The sequence below is a fragment of the Octopus bimaculoides genome, chromosome 1 (genome assembly GCF_046866305.1).
Source record: "Octopus bimaculoides isolate indiv1 chromosome 1, ASM4686630v1, whole genome shotgun sequence".
Taxonomy (NCBI): domain Eukaryota; kingdom Metazoa; phylum Mollusca; class Cephalopoda; order Octopoda; family Octopodidae; genus Octopus; species Octopus bimaculoides.
Window position 1 is genome coordinate 194,100,524 of NC_142928.1, and position 23,499 is coordinate 194,124,022.

Here is a 23,499-nt window from a genome sequence, read left to right on the forward strand (position 1 = left end):
ATGCGAGGTGCAAACACTTGGTTTCCATGGAAGAGCATCTGCCCATATGTCACACATCGCACAGACAAATGCTCAATACTGCCTCACATGGTTTAAAGAGTGCCAAAACTGGATTATAGGACAGTGGAAAGCCATTGTGTAGAGTGATGAAGGTCAAATGTAATTTTAAATTAAATTAAATAAAAAGAATTTTTGAAAATTAAACCATTAAATAGATTAAGGATTAAAATTTAAAACTAAAAATTAAAAAAGATAAAATTAGAATTAAAACAAATTAGAAAATTAAAAGAATTAAAAGAATTTTAGAAAATAATAAAAAGGTAATAATAAAACAATAATAATAAAAAATAAAGTTAAATTTTTAAAATTTTGTAAGTTTTAAAATGTTTAAAGTTTAACGAAATTAAAAAAATATATATATACATGCACACACATGCACATACATACACATACACACACATATATACGTACACACACACACACACACACATGCATATAGTGCCGCTGGACTGACTCCTGTGCAGGTGGCATGTAAAAAACACCACTTGAGCGTGGCTGTTGCCAGTGCCATCAGACTGGCCCTCGTGCCGTTGGCACGTAAAAACACTACACTCTCGGAGTGGTTGGCGTTAGGAAGGGCATCCAGCTGTAGAAACTCTGCCAGATCAGATTGGAGCCTGGTGCAGCCATCTAGCTCACCAGTCCTCAGTCAGACCATCCAACCCATGCTAGCATGGAAAGCGGACGTTAAACGACGATGATGATGATACAATGAACAGTGACAACCTAAGATAACAATTGACAGGTTTTTAGGTTGTTTTTAAAGTCGTCTTGGCTTTAGGCTTCGTCCATCATCCAGTTTACCACCATCAACACCACCACCACCACCACCACCATCACCACCACCACCACCACCACCACCACCACCACCACTACCACCACCATCATCCTCATCATCATCATCATCATCATCATCGTCATCATCATCATTTAACATCCATTTTTCCATGCTGGCATGGATTGGATGGTTTAACAGGAGCTGGCAAGGCCAAGAGCTGCTCCAGGTTCCATTGTCTGTTTTGGCATGTTTTCTGCAGCTGGATGCACTTCCTAATGCCAACCTCTTTACAGAGTTTGCTGGGTGTTTTTTATGGGGCACCAGCACCAGTGCTTTTTTGACAAAAGAAACAAAACAAACCACTTTCACGCCTGATAAACATTGTATAGTAATCCCTATTTTGCTGAGCTTCTTCTCAGCTAATTAACAGGAACTAATAAACGCCTTATTGGTTCTATAATCATTATAGTAATCACTGCTCTCTACTAATTAACAAGAATTAGCAAATGACAAATTGGTTTTATATTTAATATAGTAATCACTATTTTGCTGAGCTCCTGTAATACTGGTATTATTGTTATTATTATTATTATTATTATTATTTTTATTATTATTATTATTATTATTATTATTTGCTGAACCTGATAGTTATATCCTCAGCGCACTCTATATTATATTATTTCTAAAGTATAAAGCAGATGTGTTATAAGATACATCGGCTGTGAATCTATATTGGGTAACAGGCTAATGTTGGGGATAAAATGCTGCAACACACAATGGAATGCTGGTTCCTGTTAGTCTCAGCTGTAAAGGAGTTAAATGTGAAATGTCTTTTATTTCTGTTTTACATTTTTGAAGGCATCTTGTTGTTTGTAGGTGTTCAGCAGTTAATGTTGCTTAGAGGTTCTTGGGGAGTGTGACTTTAAATAAAACCAGGTAAAACAAAAGCAGTCTTACCCTAGGCTCAATCATATAAGTAAGATTTATAGAATAATATATTCTTATAAAAGCATCAACAAACTTTTAAATGAAAACTTAAAAAACATTTTCAATTATCAAACGTTGAAATAAATCCTTTTGTTATTATATTTCTGTTGAAATATACTTCCATTATTTCAATTAATTTTGAAAATAATGAAGGATTTACTAAAGTAATTTTCTCATGATTAAGCTGACATTTTAAACATAAATTGACATCAAATTTTGTTGAAAGGTTTTAATTTCAATCACTATAAAGATTTGTAGATTTGTATCTTACAACCAAAGGCTTTTTATGATCAAAAAGGGTTAAGAAAGATTAATAAAAACCAGTAAAATAATTATTTAATAAATAGACATGTTCAAGGTTTCTAATGTCTTTTTTTTTTGTTTGTTTCTGCAATTTCTTGTGATAGATGCATCCACTCTATTTATTAATAATTAACACTATAATAATTAAACTGTTTATTTCTCAACTTTTGTCCTTTTGATGAGTTTTCTTTCATGAAAATGATCAAAGTTTTAATTAAAAGCTGAAAAACCCCAGCCAGAATCGTTTGTTGTTAGAATTCATGGTGATTCCACATTTTCACTGTTATCATGTTCATCTTCAGCACCATGTTGCTTCATATCTTAAGAAATCTTCATTAGCCATTTCTTCACCATGAGATTCAATAAATTCCACCAAATTTTCTTAATTCATTTCCTTGATTTCTGCCTGGTACATTCATTACAACAAACATCAGATAAACATTTTCTCTTGACTTCTTGAAATCCAGGAAGTCTGTGAGTCAGCCTGGGTGACTTTAATTCAGACAATATCCATTGTAGTTATTCCTACTCATCACCAGACTGCAGTTACATTTTCTGTCACATTAAAATTCCTTTACAAAACTAGTTTTGGTTTTACCTTTTCAGAACAACGTCATTTTCTTAGATTCACCATAAAAATCAGGCTTTGAATGTAGCAACAACCCACCTCCTGGTCCATAAGTCCAATCCAGCCGGTTGTGTTTTGTGACCCAACACTATCTGTCAGGTGATCAATGCTAGGTGAGTCACCTGAAGCATTGTCCACAAGAAGTTTTATTTCTGTTGGCCTTTTGCACATGATATTAAATGGAGATTCTAATAAAATGGTACAAATAAATAAATAACTGTGGAGATAGAATAAATGTGCAAATTAAAACAAAGCAGCTGAGTAAGAAACTGCTACACAGCCTGCGAGATGCAAAAAGTAGCAACTTATGCAAATGCTTATCCCTTGATTTATGCCTGTTGCAATGACAGCTAAATGTGCTCTGTGCACAACCGTTGTGAACAAAAAGAAAAACAAAAAAGGAGAGAGAGAGAGAGAATATTTAGGAATGAAATTAGTAGTATTACAGAAATTCAATGAGGGCTAACAAGTTGTAGGTATTGGAAGAACTCTCAATCTGCAACCAATGAATGCATGAACAAGTTATAGTAATGTCAAAAAATTTACACTTTGTTCTCAAAATATAACATTTTTAGCTGCAGCAAAATACCTAACAATTAGAAGAGAACCAAGTGGGAAATATAAAAAGACTTTAAACTTGGAGGAAATAAACCAATGTATCACACCATGTTCACTACTTGACAAATAAAAGCTTACTGTTTGTTTGATAACCGAAAGAAAACACACAGTTCTAGTGGCAAGTCATGGTTGGTTTGAGTGCTTCAAAGCTCACTGAAGATTATAAATAACACACAGACAACAAGTAAGTCTGAGTGAGTCTGTAAGTTTTGACAAAGAAGCTTTACTGAAAAATATTGACAAAAGAGAATACATACTGCAATTAATTTTTAATGTAAATGAGACAGACATGTTTCGTAAATGGATGCCAAACAGAACTTACATTTCTAAAGAAGTGCAAAACCACAGTAGGGTTTGTGGTTGCTAGAAGTTGCATGACTTTTCTATGTGATGGTCATGCTTTGGATTATCCGAGACTCAAGGCATTGGTTGTTCTAAGACACCAGTAACCATAGTTCTAAGTAACTGTAGTTCTAACCATAGTTCTAACCGTAGTAACCGTTGTTCTAAGACACCAGTAACCAGTAACCATTCTAAGACACCAGTAACCATAAAAAGATAGCTTAAATCCCAGCTTTCTGTTATATGGGGATCATATATATATATTAAAAAAAAAAGGCAATGCATCACCAAAACAATGCTACAAGAGTGGTTTACTTTGTGTTTCTTCTCAGACCTGGCAGATAATGTTCAAATAGCATTTGGACCTTCAAACACTTTATGGTGAATCTTTAAGCAAATGATTTCGTTCTGAGATGGTGAAACCAAATCTATTTTTTGTAAAGGAATTTTAGGTTTGTATGTTAAGTATTTGTTAGGGGTCCTGTGTATGGAGGTCGATAGGTAACTGAATGTTTGTTCTCTCAGTCTGTAGCTTTTTGTAGGCTGCAGACGTTTCTATATCTCTCCAGGTGTTTAAATGTGTTTAGATGTTTACTTTCATCATCATCATCATCATTATCATCGTCGTTTAACGTCCGCTTTCCATGCTAGCATGGGTTGGATGATTTGACTGAGGACTGGTGGACCAGGAAGCGACACCAGGTTCCAATCTGATTTGGCAGAGTTTCTACAGCTGGATGCCCTTCCTAATGCCAACCACTCCGAGAGTGTAGTGGGTGCTTTTACGTTCCACCAGCATGAGGGCCAGTCAGGCGGGTACTGGCAACGGCCACACTCGAAATGGTGTATTTTACGTGTCTCCTGCACAGGAGCCAGTCCATTGGCACTGGCAATGATCTCGCTTGAATGACTTTTCACGTGCCACTGGCACAAGTGCCAGGAAGGCAGCGTTGGTAACGATCAACGGCTACGCTCGAAATGGTGTCTGCTCAAAATGTTTTCAGTTTGACAAAGAAAACCAGCTTCTGTAGATGTAAATGCTTTGTAAAATATTAAGGAGCCTTGAAACCCCTCACGTGTACGTCCTGTGATGTTTATGTTTATTCAGAGGTTCAGACTTTATTAGATATGATCTTTTATCTTTTACTTGTTTTAGTCATAAGACTATGGCCATGCTGGGGCAACACTTGTGCTGGTGGCACATTAGAAAATCATTCGAGCGAGGTCGTTGCCAGTGCCACTGGACTGGCTCCCGTGCCGGTGGCATGTAAGAGCACACACTACACTCTTGGAGTGCTTGGCGTTAGGAAGGGCATCCAGCTGTAGAAATTCTGCCAGATCAGATTGTAGCCTGGTGCAGCCTTCTGGCTTGCCAGTCCTCAGTCAAATCGTCCAACTCATTCTAGCATGGAAAGCGAAAGTTAAACGATGAAGATGATGATGATGATATATACATACACAATGGGCTTAATTCAGTTTCTGCTCACCACATCCACTCACAAGGTTTTGGTCAGCCTGAGGCTATAGTAGAAGACACTTGCCCAAGATGCAACACAATGAAACTAAACCTTGAAGCATGCAGTTGAGAAAGAAACTTCTCACCATGCCTGCATCATATGAGGATATCACTCACTTAAAACGTTGTTAATAAAGTATTTGCATTGTTCAGGTCATTCTGGCGGACGAAAGAAAAAATCCAGAAAAACATCGAAACGAAAAAAGAACTCAAAACATGGGAAACATAAAGAGGTATTTTGAATGAATCTTTAATAATTACAATTAATGATTAATAATTAAGGAAGTTCATTGAAACTGGTGAGGTTTGAAACCAATATCTGTTGATTGGTTATAGTTTTACAATACACAAAATATTTTGACAATTTTTAAAATATTATGTTGAATAATATTTGATTATAAAAATCTAAAAGGATTTGTGAATCATCAAATGGCTACGGGGATTCAGTAGAATAAAAATAGGAATCAAAGGAGTCTGCTGGTAAAAAATGGTTGAGGAACACTGGATTAGACCCACATGCAGCCAGATCCTATTAAAGATTAACATCCGAAGACTCTTTTACTCTTTTACTTGTTTCAGTCATTTGACTGTGGCCATGCTGGAGCACTGCTTTTTAGTCGAGCAAATCGACCCCAGAGCTTATTCATTGTAAGCCTAGTACTTATTCTATTGGTCTCTTTTGCCAAACCGCTAAGTTACGGGGACGTAAACACACCAGCATTGGTTGTCAAGCGATGTTGGGGGAACAAACAGACACACAAACACATACGCACACACACACACACACACACACACACACACACACACACACACACACATATACATACATTGGGCTTCTTTCAGTTTCCATCTACCAAATCCACTCACAAGGTTTTGGTCGGCTCGAGGTGTCATGCAGTGGGACTGAACCCGGAACCATGTGGTTCGTAAGCAAGCTACTTACCACATAGCCACTCCTGCACCTATGACTATTTATGGTTAGAAATTTAGAAATGTAGACAAACTGTCTGATCAATGTTATGGTATCCAGCAGCAAAATTTCACCAATTTTAATGAATTTCTTTGATGAAAAGCCATTAAAATTTCACTCAATGCATCTAGTTTGGCAGACAAACAGCATTCATTGTCTCAGCCCTCATTTCTCTTCGTTTCCTCCCACATCGATGTTTAGATACAATACTGTTAAACTTAACTTCGATGAAAGTTCATAAAGTGACCATCAATTATATGAGGGGTGTTCATTAAAGATTTCCCAAGGACTGGGATAAACGAGACTTGGCATAATTCGTAGTCCTTCTCTACACGAACCAATGGTGACACACTTCTCCCAATGCTTTATGCAGCTGTGAAGACCTCGTCTGTAGAAGTTGGTAGGTTGTGTCTGGAGCCAAGACTTTACTTTGAAGATAAGTTCATATTTACAAGAAATAAAGATGTTAAAGTGTGTGTTGGTAGATGATGGATTTCTGTTCACTTAACAAAACAGATCAATGTCATCATCATCATCACTGTCGTCATGACGATCATCATTAACATTGTCGTTGTCATTATGGTTGTCGTTGTTGTCATTGTCGTCATCATTGTTGTCGTTGTTGTTGTTGTCGTCATCATCGTTGTTGTCGTCATCGTCATTGTTGTCATCATCGTCGTTGTTGTCATCATTGTCATTGTTGTCGTCGTCGTCATTGTCATCATTGTCATCATTGTCGTCGTCATCACCATCATTGTTGTTGTCATTGTCATTGCCGTCATTGTCATCATCATCATCACCAATTTTTAAAAGTCACCTTTCCCATGCTTGCATGGGTCAGACAAAATTTGTCGAAGCAGATTTTCTATGGCTGGATGCCCTTCATGTCACCAATTGAACTCTTGACCTTACAATCATGAGCTGAATACCCTAACCACTAAGCCATGTATCTTCACACACACACAAACACACAAATACATATGTACTGTATATATATGTGAAGAAAATTTAGGAAATGGAGATATAGTATTAATATGTATTATCTGCAAAAATCCAACATATTCTCTTACAGCTGTTTCATTTTAGCCCAAAAGATTAAATTACAGTAATTAAATTAAATTAATGAGGCTATTTTAATCTCTAATTGTATGTATATATATATGGGCATAGGTGTGGCTGTGTGGTAAGAAGCTTGCTTCCCAACCACACGGTTCCGGGTTCAGTCTCACTGCGTGGCACCTTGGGCAAGTGTCTTCTACTATAGCCTCAGGCCGACCAAAGCCTTGTGAGTGGATTTGGTAGATGGAAACTGAAAGATGCTTGTCATATATATATATATATGTATGCATATGTTTGTGTGTCTGTGATTGTCACCCACCATCACTTGTCAACCAATGTTGGTGTGTTTACATCCCCCATAACTTAGCAGGTTGGCAAAAGACATCCAATAGAATAAATACTAGGCTTACAAAGAATAAGTCTTGGTGGTGATTTGTTTGACTAAAAGCGGTGCTCCAGCATGGCCGCAGTCAAATGACTGAAACAAGTAAAAGAATAAAAGAATCAAAGAAGAAGAGAATAAGAGAATAAGAGAATAAGCTTGGTTCTTTTATTTTCTTTCAGAATGACTTCCATGATTGCAAAGTTCTTGACACGGATTCAGAGAGTTCTTCTGAAGATGATGGTAATACAAGTGATGCCAGTGTTGAATCTTGCGGAAAAAATATGAATAAGAATAGGAGACCAAAGAAAGAGAGAAAAGTGATTCCAGGTCAAAGACAAGCAAGAGATGAAGAAATGGAAGAAGGCCATCAAATGGAAAAGGAGGAAAAAGAAAATGGTAAGAATGAAGAGGATGGAAACAAGTAAGTTGAAGAATTTTGGTGTTTCTGCCCTCCTACTAGTATATTATACCATATGGTCATGTGATGGATTAGACTATTGGATGATGTTATACATCGCTGGTCACAATGCGCTTTGCATTGTTTTAGGTTTTAAATGATGCCACCCTGGTGGCTATGTGAGCAGGGCAACATTCACTCCAGTTGGGAGATTATTCCATTGCAGGGTGACCCGTTTACAGCTGAGTGGACTGGAACAATGTGAAATGAAGTGTTTTGCTCAAGAACAAAACATGCTGCTCAGTCTGGGAATTGAATCCACAATCAATAGATTGTGAGTACAGTATCCTAACCATTTGGCTACACACCTTCACAATATGCTATATAGAGGGGAAAAACATGTAAATAAATGAAGTGAAGGACTTAGTCAAAACCATCAACTCCAGTACTGAACTGGTGCTTTATATTATTGACTCCAAAAGGATAAGAGGCAAAGTTGACCTCAGCAAGTTTTGAGCTAAAACAGAGCTAGAAGGAATATCGGTCCCAATTTTTGACAGAAAGCTAACAATTTTGGGGAAGGGGTTAAGATGATTACATTGGCCCCAGTCCTCAACTGGTACTTTTTTAAAAGACCCTGAAAGGATGAAAGGCACAGTTGACCTCAGCAGAACTTGAATTCAGAATGTAAAAATGGATGAAATACTGCTAAGCATTTTGCCTGCTGTGCTAACGATTCTGCCAGCTCATTTGCCTTACAGGCATTTTATTTCAGGTTTTAAGAATTCTGCCAATTCACTATTGTATTTCTACATTAGGCACAAAACCTGAAATTTGGGGTGAGGGGGATCAATTGATTAAATCAACCCCAGTAAATTGACTGGTGCTTTATTTTGACTCCCAAAGGATGAAAGGCAAAGTTAACCTCACTGAGATTTGAAACCAGAATGTAAAGAATTGGAAGAAATACTGCAAGGCATTTTGTCTGATGCTCTAATGATTCTAATGGGATTTCATTTAATTATATCCCTGGAAAACACACAAAGTGGGAAGTCACAGTTTGAAAATAATGGTGTTTTTGTCAATTAGTAGGCTGTAAGCACAAAGCCATGTGTCCACTTGCTTTTGTGTCTTTTACTGGTAGAGTCAAATGAAATCACATATGCTAAAGGGCACTGGCAAGTTTAAAGAGTTAATACTTATTTATAGCGAAAGGAAGAAAATACTAGTTCAGTGACTGGTGTCATCTTAATCTAATCTTGGCAAATATTGAAGATAACTCCAGACATGTTTCGGTGTTATTAGATTTCCTCAGTGAAACATAGTCATCTCTGTGCTTAGATTAGAGATAAGACCAACACTATATTAATGTACAATAATATACATAGGTAAGTATAAAAGATTATCATAATAATTGGAGCAAATTACCTTGGAATACTCTTTGCATGAAAAAAAACAAGAAAACCAAAAAGTTGATAATCAATTTTTTTTTATTATCTTTTGGTCAGGAGGGAAGGCAGTACCTCGGTGACCCTTTTTCAGGGACTCTGAGACAGGCAGAAAGGAGACCAGGCTTGAATGCTTGTTACAGGGTGGACCCTATGAAAAGTACATAAGGTACAATGTTGTAGTGTTAAACTGGTTGATAGATTAAATCCTCCACCAGAGTAGGCCATGGAGGAATTTGCACTCACAATGCAAAGATCTGAGACATATGTTGCTGCAAGGCATCTGCTCCAACATTCTTACAGTTGCATCGCTCTGTTGCTCTGGATTGGTACTTTTTTATTGACCCCAAATCGATGAAAGATAAAGTAAACCCTGGTGGGATTTGAACTCAGGATGTAGAGACTTAAATAAATAATGCAAGGCATTCTCTCTTACTCTAATCGTGCTTATCAATTTGTTGCCTTTGGGGGTTGAACAAACCGTATTTGATGGCATATAAGACTCAGTTTTTTAAAGAAAATTTGAAGAGTCACCCTAGGTCCTATATGTGAAGTTGGGCCTAAATTAATTTCAAAATTTGACACAAGGCCAGCAATTTCAGGAGAGGAGGGGGATAGTAACTTACATCAACCCTAGTGCTCAGCTAGTACTTATTTTATCGACCCCGAAAAGATGCAAGGCAAAGTCAACCTCAGCAGAATTTGAACTCAGAACAGAAAGACAAATGAGATGCCACTCAGCATTATGTTTGGCCATACTAATGAGTTGGCCTTAAGTTGGGCCAATATTACATGCTTTAATACACTAAAAACGTTTTTCCTGAATATGAGCTGCTGAAATTGGGGTTGTCTATAATAACACCTGTGAGTCTTTTATGCTATCAAAAATGATAATCATGAATACTGTCCCCTAAATTTGAGTCCTTGTGCTTATATAAGAAATCAATATTTTGTTTCAGGATGGAAAAAACTTCTAGCTTTGAGTTTGGGAAAGAGATTCCTGCTTTACCAGGTTATAAACTTGAGTCAAGGATGCCACAGAGACTCTCCACAAGAAAGAGATCAGCTTTGTCTCCATTGAAGAGAAATAAAACTGCAAGTGGATATTTTCTTATTTCTTATTTCTTTATTGCTCACAGGGGGCTAAACAAAGACAGACAAAGGTATTAAGCCGATTACATCGACCCCAGTGTGTAACTGGTACTTAACTTATCGACCCCAAAAGGATGAAAGGCAAAGTCGACCTCGGTGGAATTTGAACTCAGAACATAACGGCAGACGAAATACCACTAAGTATGTTTGTCTTTTTCTTAAGACAGTACAGTGTAAAATGCAAACAACTTGATTACTATTTGTGCAGGTCAAGCAATGATAAAGAGAAGTTTCCTTATTGGCCCCTAAGCAATGATGAAGTAGGGTTTCCTCGTTGGCCCATGTTTGCATGTGTGTAAGCACATAAACTAGTAGTTAGGGTGTTCACATCTTTAAAATTATTATGGCCAAGACATACAAACTATTCGTTACTGGACAGTTTAGCTTAATGGTAAAGCACTTGATGCATAATCACAGGGATGTGTTTCCAAAGAAGAGTTATGCTTCAAATGTAAAACCACCACTCTTTCTTTCCTTCTTTGAGTATCTTATTAATACTTTGCATGTACAACATCCTTGTGTTGTTTTTCTTGTCTTTTTATTCTGTTTTTTTTAAAAAATTATGTATATATATATATATATATATATATATATGTATATAAAATATAATATAGGACAATCAGTTAGTTGTCATAATAATACTCAGAGTTTCAGATGCCAGGGCTAAAAGACATCCTCATCATTAAGACAAAACGATAGCGTTTTTGTCTTAATAACTGATGACGATGTCTTTTAGCCCTGGCATCTGAAACTCTGAGTATTATTATGACAACTAACTGATTGTCCTATATTATATTTTATAGATAAATTCCTCTATTTACATAATATCGAGGTCCCATTCATTCTGTTGTTGTCATATTATTATTATTATTAATATATATATATATATATATATATATGCCTGTACATATACGTATAAATAGATAGACAGACATAATAAAAGAATGAACAGAGTGTAGATTTTGTTCAAATCATACTATGCAGGTTTCCGTGGTATGGCTATTTATTTGATAATAAATGTATTATATAATGTGGATTACATAAGGAAATCATTTCTTCAGGCATTTTGGGCCACAGACTGGTAAAATCGATTTACTATGGAAACATGCATGATAGAATTTCAACAAATCTCCATTCTATTCATATTCTTTATCATATTTTACACTGCATTAAATATGCAGTGTATGTGTATATTGCTGAATGTCAGATGAATGAGAAAGGAGTGCTCAACACATTGTAGAGTATATAGATTTTTTATTAAAACCGAAGCTGAGACTTTGTTTCATGACTCAAGTTTTTATATGTGAGTGTGTATGTATTAAATAATGTGTAGTTGTATATATGATTATGAGGAAACAGGTATATATATATATATATTTACTGTATATGGTGTTGTTTCTTTAGGAGTCTGAGAAAATAACAGAACCAGAAAGAAGGATGTTTAGTTCTTCCAAATTCATGAGAACAGAGAGGAAAAATGATGTGAGTTTAATTTCATTTCATTTCATTAAACCAGGACAGTAAGAACAAAACAGTAAAAACAAACAGTAAGGGCTTTTAAGTCATAATGAGGTGAAGTGGTGAACGCTGGAGAAATGAGCTTTGACAGGAGACAAGCAAAAGTGTGTCTTGTCTCTTGTAAAGCAAGAGGAAGAAAGAAAGATAGCCACTGGTCATGTGTGAGCAACGAGAGAGTCAAAGAGGAAGAGCGAGGGAGAGAGAGGGAGAGAAAGAGAATGGTGTAAGGGGAGGAGAAGAAAAACAGAAAGAAAGAAGAATAATAGAGGGAGAATAGAGATAGTTGTAGAGTGTGCATTGGAATTATTAAGATAAAACTTACTTGGTAATGGGTGCGTGAGATTCGATCATATAATAATATAAATAACATATATATATATATATATATATGCATATATACATACATTATATATATATATATATATATATATGCATATATACATACATTATATATATATATATATATATATATATATCATACAGAGTGTACTGGGTGCATTAAAAAAGTCCCCAGTACATCCTGTAAAATGGTTGGTGTTTAGAAGGGCTCTGGAGCCTGGTGCAGTTCTCTGGCTAGCCACCTCCTGTCACATAGTCCAACTCATGCCATCACGAGAAACAGACATTAAATGATGACGATGATGTGATGTGTGTGTGTGTGTGTGTATGTATGTATACACACACACACACACACACACACACACACACACACACACACACACACACACACATGAGGATTCTACATAGTTTCTGTCTGAAAAAGTAAATGTTTCCCATTCCTGATTCCTTGTGTTCATTTCAGAAAGAGAATATGCAATCTTGGCTTAAAGAACAACTTGACTTTAGTTTGAAACCTTGTCGCTTTGAGTTACCTGTTGACAGTCGACAACTTGAAGGTAAATAATCCACAACAATCCCACACAGATTATCAGATATGATTATCTAGGAGATTAACTTTCTTTGTTTGTGCTTGTTTTCTGGTGATGTTGTTTGAATAACTGACAATGTGTCCACTGCATGTGATAATATTGTCCCAGTGCATGACGATATGGCTGCATGTGATATGTTATCCTGTGATGAGATTATCAGATGAAGTGATGAAGTTTATCTTGGAGATTAACTTGATTGTTTGAGTTTCTTATTCACTCCAGACATGTGGTGGTAATATTATCAGATATGTTGCTGCAGCACTATCATATATCGAGGTAACATTATCATATCATATGTAATAGTAACATTATTACATGTAGTGGACACATTATTGTCATATAATGAAGAAGTATACCACATGTGACAACGTTATCACATGTAGCAGTGACTATTAAATATAGCGGCAGCATGATCACATGGTAGCATATCACATGTAGCAGTGACTATTAAATATAGTGGCAACATAAGGTAACATATCACATGTAGCAGTGACTATTAAATATAGCGGCAGCATAATCACATGGCAGCATATCACATGTGATAATACCAACACTCACTAAGACAACATCATCACATGTGGTCTGTATATATTATGTATATCATCTTTTATTCTTTACTTGTTTCAGTCATTAGACTGCGGCCATACTGGGGTATCATTTTGAAGAGCTTTTAGTTGAATAAAACTAGTACTAATTTGTTTTTGAAAACCTAGGCTGCTGGAGCCTACAGGTGAGTATTTCATGGGAAATTTGCTAGGGTGGCCATTCGCCCTCTGACATTCATTGATGCAGCATCAAAGAAACCAAAGAACACAGGTGGGGGTGGGAAGGGCTGACACATCGAAAACGGTAGAGGGGTAGGGGCCGAAACAGGATGTGGGTCCTACTGATGATGTTCTTAGCCACTGGATCCTGTAAAGGAGCTGCAGAGGGAGCAAACCATGAAGCATAGTTGGAATTCTTCCCTACTTATTCTATCAGTCAGTTCTGCTGAACTGCCAAGTTATAGGGACATAAACACACCAACACACGTTGTCAAGTGGCAGTAAGGGATAAACACACACACTCACACACACACTCACACACACACTCACACACACACTCACACACACACACACGATGGGCTTCTTTCAGTTTCCATTTATCAAATCCACTCACAAGGCTTTGGCTCACCCAAGGCTATAATAAAAGACACTTGCCTAAGGTGCCATGCAGTGGGATTGAACCTAGGACCATGTGGCTGGGAAGCAAGTTTTTTACCCCACAGTCACACCTATTGCATATATTGTGTATATATAGTGTGTGTATATATTATATGTATGTATATATATTGTATGTAGAGATTCTTAGTTGTAAGGATGAATTCTTTCTGCAGCTTCAAGTCCTGAAGAGTATTTAAGAACGTACTGCATTGTTACATCTCAATTCCACAGTCTTTACAAAACTGTCTTCAAGAAATATCAGATTCCTGCCACGTTAATGATAGAATATAAGGTGAGTTTGATCTATACGTGAGTGTGTGTGTGTGTATATGTGTATGAAATGGTGGTGTGTTGTAAAGAGGTTGGCATTAAGAAGGGCATCCAACTGTAGAAAGCAAGTCAAAGCAAACAACTGGAGCCTGGTGTGGCCTTTAGCTTTGCCAGCTCCTGCCAGCATGAAAAAACATACATTAAATGATGATGATGATAGATATATATAAATATATATATAAAATAGACGTTAAACGATGATGAAGATGATGATGATATATTATATATATATATATATTTCTTTATTGCCCACAGGGGGCTAAACATAGAGGGGACAAACAAATTAAGTTGATTACATCGACCCCCCCCAGTGCATAACTGGTACTTATTTAATCGACCCCGGAAGGATGAATGCTAAAGTTGACCTCGGCAGAATTTGAACTCAGAACGTAAAGACAGATGAAATATCACAAAGTGTTTCGCCTGGCATGCTAATGTTTCTGCCAAGTTGCCTCCTTAATATTTAGCACTTGTATTATTCAAGCATCCTAGGATGGTGAGCCGGCCGCATTGTTAGTGTGCTGGGTGAGATGCTTAGCGGTATTTTGTCTACTGCTACATTTTAAGTTCAAATTCCGCTAGGATTGACTTTGCCATTCATCCTTTTAGGGTCAATTAAACAAGTACCAGTTATGTATTGGGGATGTAATTGACTTAATCCCTTCCCGCAAATTTGAGGCCTTGTGCTTCCAGTAGAAATGATTATTTAAGTATCCTTGAAACCATGTCAAAAATACAGGGTGAAATAGTTTCTCAAATTATGAAGATGTACCACATATGGCAGTTGTGTGAAGTTTGCGATGAGCTACTAGAGGTATGCGTGGCACTCCATCGGTTACCCTTAATGTATTTCTCGGGGAGATTCAGAATGAGAGAAAATTGTGGAGAAAGAGTACAGCAGGGTTTGCCACCACCTCCTGCCGGAGCCTCATGGAGCTTTAGGTGTTTTCGCTCAATAAACACTCACAACACCCTGTCTGGGAATCAAAACCACGATCCTACAACCGCGAATCCACTGCCCTAACCACTGGGCCATTGCACCTCCACACTAGAGGTATATGTGATGGTTAACATGTTGATTATGTTAATGCTAATTTAACTATTGATTTTCATGTAGCTGGTGTTATGTTTCTTTTTTTTTTAAATATGTTAATTATCTCTGACTTTCCTCAATTAAAAAGTAATTGAATGTAATTTTTCTTTTTTAATTATACAATTATAGAATCTTGAAGTTGCTTTACGAGATGTTGCTGTAAACAGTTTTAGTGTTGAGAAGCTAAAGATAATTGGCAGCCTCGTTAACCTTAATGAGACTTCCACTATTGATTATAAACTATTTGCTGGAATGGCAGCATTAGCAGAACGACTCACAGACTCCAGCATTAAAAGGTTTTTACCATTTTGTTTTTGGTGTTTTTGTGTTCAATAAGGACAAAAAAAAAAAAGAAATAAAAGAAATTTCTAAAAAAAAATTAATTTTTGGAAAAAGAACCAGGAATAAAATGGTATTCAATTTTATTTGGGTAAAATATTTCTTTGTATAGGAAATAGTCAAATATTGATGATGATGATGATGATAATGATCATCATCATCATCGTTTAACGTCCGCTTTCCATGCTAGCATGGGTTGGACGATTTGACTGAAGACTGGTGAAACCAGATGGCTACACCAGGCTCCAATCTGATTTGGCAGAGTTTCTACAGCTGGATGCCCTTCCTAACGCCAACCACTCTGAGAGTGTAGTGGGTGCTTTTACGTGCCACCGGCATGAGGGCCAGTCCGGCAGTACTGGCAACGGCCATGCTCAAAATGGTGTATTTTATGTGCCACCCGCACAAGAGCCAATCCAGGGGCACTGGCAATGAACTTGCTCGAAAGCCCTCACACATGCCGCGGGCACAAGTGCCAGAAAGGCGACGCTGGGCACAGGTGCCATCACGATTTCGCTTGCCCCAATAAGTCTTTGCAAGCTGAGTTTCGTGTCCAATGAAGGAGAGGACGTTGGCATGGGTGCCAGTCGTCGAATTTGACAATGATGTTGATGATGACAATGATAACAATGATGATGATGAAGATGATGATGATGATGATGATGATGATGATGATGATGATAATGATGATAATGATGTAGCCTTTACTCAGTTTCTTGACCTGTAAGAAATAGCAGCCAAATCTGCTCAAGTTCACATCAGGCCACAGGGAAATATTAACTTGGTTAGAAACAAATGGCAATATGAAGGGCATTGGGCCATAGAATACTTACCTTAATGAATGTTTACTTAGTCATGCCATCTCAGATATGGCTATCCAGTTGAGGTGGTGTAAAAATAGTTCTCATGTATAAGGTGTCCTTTTAATTTTAAGGTTTAAAAGCTTGAAAAGTGTGTATAATTTATATGAACGAATTTGAACTTCTGTCAATAAATAAGTACAGACTACAGAGAGAGCTTCCAGATGGTCACTCGATTTGCTAGAAAAAGCAGTCAAATCACCTCAAATCATGCCAAACTGACACATTAGATAACATAGTGTTAAATTAAATAACATAGTGCTCAGTATATCTGAAAAGTCAGGATGGTCATGTCATAAATTTGCTCAGTAAGGGCTGACCTAGGGCTAAAAAAACAAAGTAACCTCTTGAAATATGAACCAATGAAAAATCCCATATGTTGTCAGTCAACCTACTAAAAATAACAACCAATTTTCTCTCAAATTATATTGTATTGTTTTGAAAAAGAAAAGTACACCAGACAAAGTAGTCCTAGATACATTGTGTACCATAAAAAAAAGTAAAGAAAAAGAAAAATGATGATTTTTTTAAAGAATTTTAAAATTTCTGCTTTCAGCTTGAAGCAATCTGAATTATTCCAAGATGGAAATGTGAAGAAAGAAGGAATTGAAGTAGCAGATTTCTCAGCTTTGGATTGGAAATTTAAAGATATTGACATTAACAAAAACATGAAACAACTTTTGAGAATTATTGCTCTTTAAACGGCAAGAATTCATCAATTTCTCTTAAATTGGTAAATTTCTTGGTTTCAAATTTTGGCACAAAACCAGCAATTTTGGGTGGGTGGTGGTGTAAGTCGAATGCATCACCCCCACCCCCACCCACGTGTTCAACTGGTCCTTAATTTATTGGTCCTAAACGGATGAAAGGCAAAGTTGACCTTGGTGGAATTTGAACTTAGATCATATAGGTATGAAATGCTGTGAAGCATTTTGCCTGAGTGTGCTAACAATTCTGCCAGATCACCACATTAAATTAATTAATTTATCAAGAAACTACTAACAGGGTTCTTGATTTAGGCATAAGGCCAGCAATTCCATTGATCCCAGTATTTGACTGGTACTTTATTTCATTGAGCCTGAAAAAACAAAGTTGACCTTGGTGGGGTTGGAACTCAGAGAAATTAATCATGTTAAAGAATTTTAAAATTGTCTGGTTCATTATGAATGATAAGTGATCATTTACCATTTATATTTCTTAAGTTTGTCTCAACAGATTTTCTATAGAATTTACAGCCAACACTGAAAGTCATGATGTTTCATTATGTTTGGTGCTGGTTCTGACTTTGATAGAATATCTGTAGAGATACACTTGAAATGAAAACAACACACTGCAAACATGTGGGACTATGCTATGGTTGCAAAATGGAATATGGTGTCCCTGTGAACAATTAATATGTACTTAGCATTTATAATGAGATAGAATTATATTTTCAAACATTTAATATCTTCTGTGTCATTCTGAATACGATTGAAGGTGACTATTCTTAAAGAAATAAAACAGAAAAACAAGAAATTATAAAATTGAAGAAAATGATTTTGAAGAATACAGAGTTGAATAATAATGTTGTGAGACAAAAATGGAAATTGTTCAGACTGTTACCATTATCTTTAGAGATGGTATTAACAGTAAAACTGGCATAACTGAAAAAGAAATACCGTATTTTAATGTGTATAAGAAACCCTTTTATGTCAAAAATTAGGTTAAAAGATATGGGAGTTTCTTAAACGTGGATAGCATTGTAATCCCTTAGAAAACCTTTCTTCCAAATTTTAAGACCCCAAAATTAGGGGTTTCCTTATACACGAGGGTCCCTTATACATGTTAAAATACAGTAAATTAAAATAGTCATCTGTGTATCATACTTAATACGTATACACCACTAAGACATGATGCTGTGATTTTTGTCTGAGAGGGAGAATCTCTTCAAAGATGTGTTAAAAAGAATGTATATTAGAGTGAGGCAGATATTGCCCCAGCAGCAGCAGCAGCAGCATCAGCAACTAATGAGAATTCCAGACATGTTTCAGACTTCTTAGACCTTGTCAATGATGTGTAAGCAGCTGTCATTGACAAGGCCATCCAATTGCACAATTTGCATGGATTCCTGTGATTCGCTGTTGCCATCCAGTTTATATTTGGCAGGTCAGAGGAACTACAGTTTATGTTGTCATAAACTTGCTTGATATGGGTCTTTGCTTGCCATCATCTGCTATTTCTTCCATGTGTAGGCTCCCACAAAAGAACTTCACAAGCAGTTTCATCTTTCACTCTCCAGTCATACCCAGTATATCTGACTATGTTCTTTCATATCTAATACTAAACAAAGGTTCCTATACATTCACTCATTGGCCAAATAATCTCTCCAGCTGACATGTAAAGCCACTTTTCGGACGCATCTGTTGCCTCCATCCACTCTTCTTTCCAGTTTCGAGGTAAGGATCCATGCTGAGCAGTCATACAACAGAACAGACATAACAGCCTTCTGAAAGAGGCTCTTCTTCGTGTTGTCTAGATTTCCTCATGAGATAAATTGTCAACAGCTTCCCAGGCCTTACTATTGCATGTATTTACATCGCTTTTGCAGCTAGGCATTTTGCTATGTAGATAAATAAATTCTACACAGTTGAGAGGTGTGCCAGGTTGTGTTTTGATTGTTCTGTTTTGATTTAAGCTTCTGTATTATGTTTTGTCTGAGTTAACAAACAAGACCAAAGAAGGCCAAAACACATCTGACATTCTTATGAGTCACTACTAGGATAATATTCAAGTCATTCTGATGTACGTTTGTGTTTTTAACACAATATGTATGTGAAGAGGTTTTCTCTCAGACAAAAACCACAGCACCATGCTTTTCAATGGTTCATAAACATTTAACATGATACACAATTGTGTATTAATAGTAAAGTTGTTAATAACAACTTGACTCATATAATTAGACATTTAATCAGCCATCTGTATGAAACTTGAAAACAATGGAGGCTATTGCAGAAAAGGAGACTGACAACTGACAAAAACATCAAACAACCATTTTCTTTTTTTTTTTTACTTGTTTCAGTCATTTGACTGCGGCCATACTGGAGCACCGCCTTTAGTCAAACAAATCCAGGACTTATTCTTTGTATAAGGACTTATTCTTTGTAAGCCTAGTACTTATTCTATTGTTCTCTTTTGACGAACCACTAAGTTACTGAGATGTAAACACACCAACATCAGTTGTCGAATGATGGCAGGGAGACAAACACACACACACACACACACACACAGATATATATATGTGTATATATATACAACAGGCTTTCAGTTTCGTCTACCAAATCCATTCACAAGGCTTTGGTCAACTGAAGGCTATAGTGGAAGGCTATGTGATTGGGAAGCAAGCTTCTTACCACACAGCCACGCTTGCACCTATGTTTAAACAAATGACACCAGAAGTTTCTCAGATAAGCATTTGCCAACAAAATCCACGAATTTAAATGTACTTGTCCTTCACCTTTCATTTGTTTCAATCACTGGACTGTGGCCATCCTGGGGCACAACCGTGACAGATTTTGTTGAACAAAGTGACCTTAGAAATTCTTTTTTTAAGGTCTTTTTTGTTAAACTGCTAAGTTATGGGGACATAAACAGACCAACACTGGTTGTCAAGTGGTGGAAAAACAAAGACACATGTGTGCTTGCACACACGCACACACACACACACATATGCACACACAGATGCACATATATGGTAGGCTTTGAAAGAGCTTCTGTCAAACAAATTTACTCCCAAGGCATTGGTTGTCCTGGGGCTCTGCTAGAAGACACCTGCCCAAGGTGCCAAACATTGGGACTGAACCTGAAACCTCATGATTGCTAAGCCAGCTTCTTAACCACACAGCCATGCCGACACCTAAATCTTAATTGGGTGAGGTTCCAGTCAGTTGGCAGTTGTTTATTTTTCTATTATCTTTTACTTGTTTCAGTCGTTTGGCTATGGCCATGCTGGAGCACCGCCTTGAAGAATTTTTAGTCAATGAAATTGACCTCAGGACTGGCTACTTTTGTAAAGTCTAGTATTTATTCTACCAGACATTTTTGCTGAACCTCTAAGTATCAGGGATGTAAACACACCAGCACCGGTTGTCATGTGGTAGTGGTGGGGAAAACACACATACACACACACACACACATACACACACATGCATATATTCTTTTATTCTTTTACTTGTTCAGTCATTTGACTGTGGCCATGCTGGAACACCGCCTTTAGTCAAGCAAATCAACCCCAGGACTTATTCTTTGTAAGCCTAGTACTTATTCTATCAGTCTCTTATGCCGAACCGCTAAGTTACGGGAACGTAAACACACCAGCATCGGTTGTCAAGCGATGTTGGCGGGACAAACACAGACGCACAAACACACACAGATATATATATATATATATATATATATATATATATATATATATATATATATATGATAGGCTTCTTTCAGTTTCCGTCTACCAAATCCACTCACAAGGCTTTGGTCGGCCCGAAGCTATAGTAGAAGACACTTGCCCAAGGTACCATGCAGTGGGACTGAACCCAGAACCATGTGGTTGGTAAGCAAGCTATTTACCACACAGCCACTCCTACGCATATAACGTATGATTAATTCAAAACAATGGAAATAAATAAGCATTAAATTTGACAGTCATCTGAATGTTAAAGGGTCAAAAGCACAAGAAATATGTCAGAAGCAGAGGGAAATCCTCCAGCTACAGCGGGTAGAATGCTAGATGCACGTTTCTAACTCTTTAGACTTTGTCAATAACATTTACTCCCTGGTAACTGCGTGCTGGTAACTCCCTGGTAACTGCATGCTGGTAACTCCCTGGTAACTACGTGCTGAGAAAAAAATCCAATTGAAAATCAGAGATGGTGTAATTAAAACCTAATGGTTAAACTCTTTATAAACAACAAAGGTTGTATTAGATTAACGTAGCCATTGGTGTTTTTAAACATTGAGTGTCCATAAGGAATGTTCTCCTCAGATGAACTCTGCTGTTAATTTGCTTTTCTTCATGATGTATCTGTTAAATATGTCACACAGAAAAACTAAAAGAAAAACAAGCTCAGTTCTTTTAGTAGAACACTTTTTATCTTTTTTTTACTTGTTTCAATGGCCATACTGGGGCACCACCTTGGAGAATTTTAGTTGAATGAATTGACCCCAGGACTTAACATTTTTTTAAAGCCTGGTACTTATTCTATCAGTCTCTTTTGCCGAACCACTAAGTTACAGGGATGTGAACACACCAACAACGGTTGTCAAGTGGTGGTGGGAGACAAACACACACAAAGATGCAGAAACACACATAAATATATATATATATATATATATATATATATATATGATGGGCTTCTTTCAGTTTCCATGTACCAAATCCATCCACAAGGCTTTGGTCAGCCTGAAGGCTTCTACAATAGTCTTGGGCTATAGTAGAATTTCAGTTTTCCCTTCATTTTTAACAACTGACTGCTTTTCACAGAACAGATGAAATTTATGAATTCTATATTGCATTCTAAAGTTTCTGGAGCACTCAACTGAACTCACACAAGTTTCTCTCACACTCGTATCATTGGGTGTTGTTTGGTATTTTCTAGGACTATTGCTTCTGTTGGTGTTACAAGCTTGGATTACTCTAAACCATTTCAATAATATTGCATCTACTTGTGAACATTTTAATTTCTTCCAAGACATTCCCCACTGTATCTCCTTTACATGTCTCTGAACCAATCACAAATCACATTAACTTATTCGTTTGTTTTTTTATTGTAATAAATTGATGAAGAAACTATCTCATTATATTCATGCACAATAGCATTCCAGCTTTCATTTCTGTTCAAATATGGTATTATTTTAGCCTGAACAGGATAAGCTTCCCCCTATTTTGCAGAAAAAAAAGTGTTGGTGGCTGGCTATGAGACACAAACTCACACCTCCATGATTACGCGTCGTGGTGCTCTAAACCATTAAACTAAACTGCCCTTACCACAAATTCTTCTGCAAATTTAAGATGTATAGAAATCTCACTTTATGAGACGCTATCATACGTTAAATTCAAATTATGACAGCGTTAGGAAGGGCATCCAGCTGTAGAAACTCTGCCAAATCAGATTGGAGCCTGGTGTAGCCACCGGGTTTCACCAGTCCTCAGTCAAATTGCCCAACCCATGCTAGCATGGAAAGCAGACGTTAAACGACGATGATGATGATGATGATGTAAACAAACAAATGAAGTTTGCTTTAGAAGCATTGAGATGTCTTAGAAAGTTAAAGAAGTGATTTTTAAATTCTCAAACGCAGGATAATGCTAATAATATAGCCTGAACAGGATAAACTACCCCTATTTTGCAGAAGCCGGCTGCCAACACTTTTTTCTGCAAAATAGGGGTATCTTATCCTGTTCAGGCTATATTATTAGCATTATCCTGCATTTGAGAATTTAAAATCACTTCTTTAACTTTCTAAGACATCTCAACGCTTCTAAAAGCAAACTTCGTTTACATTCATTGTAATTTGAATTTAAGGTATTATTTTAATTTCCAAGTGCAATGT

At 36.8% G+C, this 23,499-nt stretch overlaps 1 protein-coding gene across 2 annotated transcripts in view; it reads left to right on the forward strand.

Moving 5' to 3' along the window:
* Positions 1–18,460, forward strand: part of LOC128249593 (uncharacterized) — a 43,267-nt gene extending 24,807 nt beyond the window's left edge. For both annotated transcript variants that reach the window (XM_052973551.2, XM_089364552.1), the window contains 8 exons: positions 5,386–5,465; positions 7,826–8,067; positions 10,451–10,586; positions 12,048–12,125; positions 12,964–13,057; positions 14,466–14,584; positions 15,845–16,011; positions 17,471–18,460. In XM_052973551.2, the coding sequence (XP_052829511.1) occupies positions 5,386–5,465; positions 7,826–8,067; positions 10,451–10,586; positions 12,048–12,125; positions 12,964–13,057; positions 14,466–14,584; positions 15,845–16,011; positions 17,471–17,615 (1,061 nt within the window). In that variant the 3' untranslated portion in view covers positions 17,616–18,460. The remainder of the gene's footprint in view (positions 1–5,385; positions 5,466–7,825; positions 8,068–10,450; positions 10,587–12,047; positions 12,126–12,963; positions 13,058–14,465; positions 14,585–15,844; positions 16,012–17,470) is intronic.
* The last annotated feature ends 5,039 nt before the right edge of the window (positions 18,461–23,499 follow it).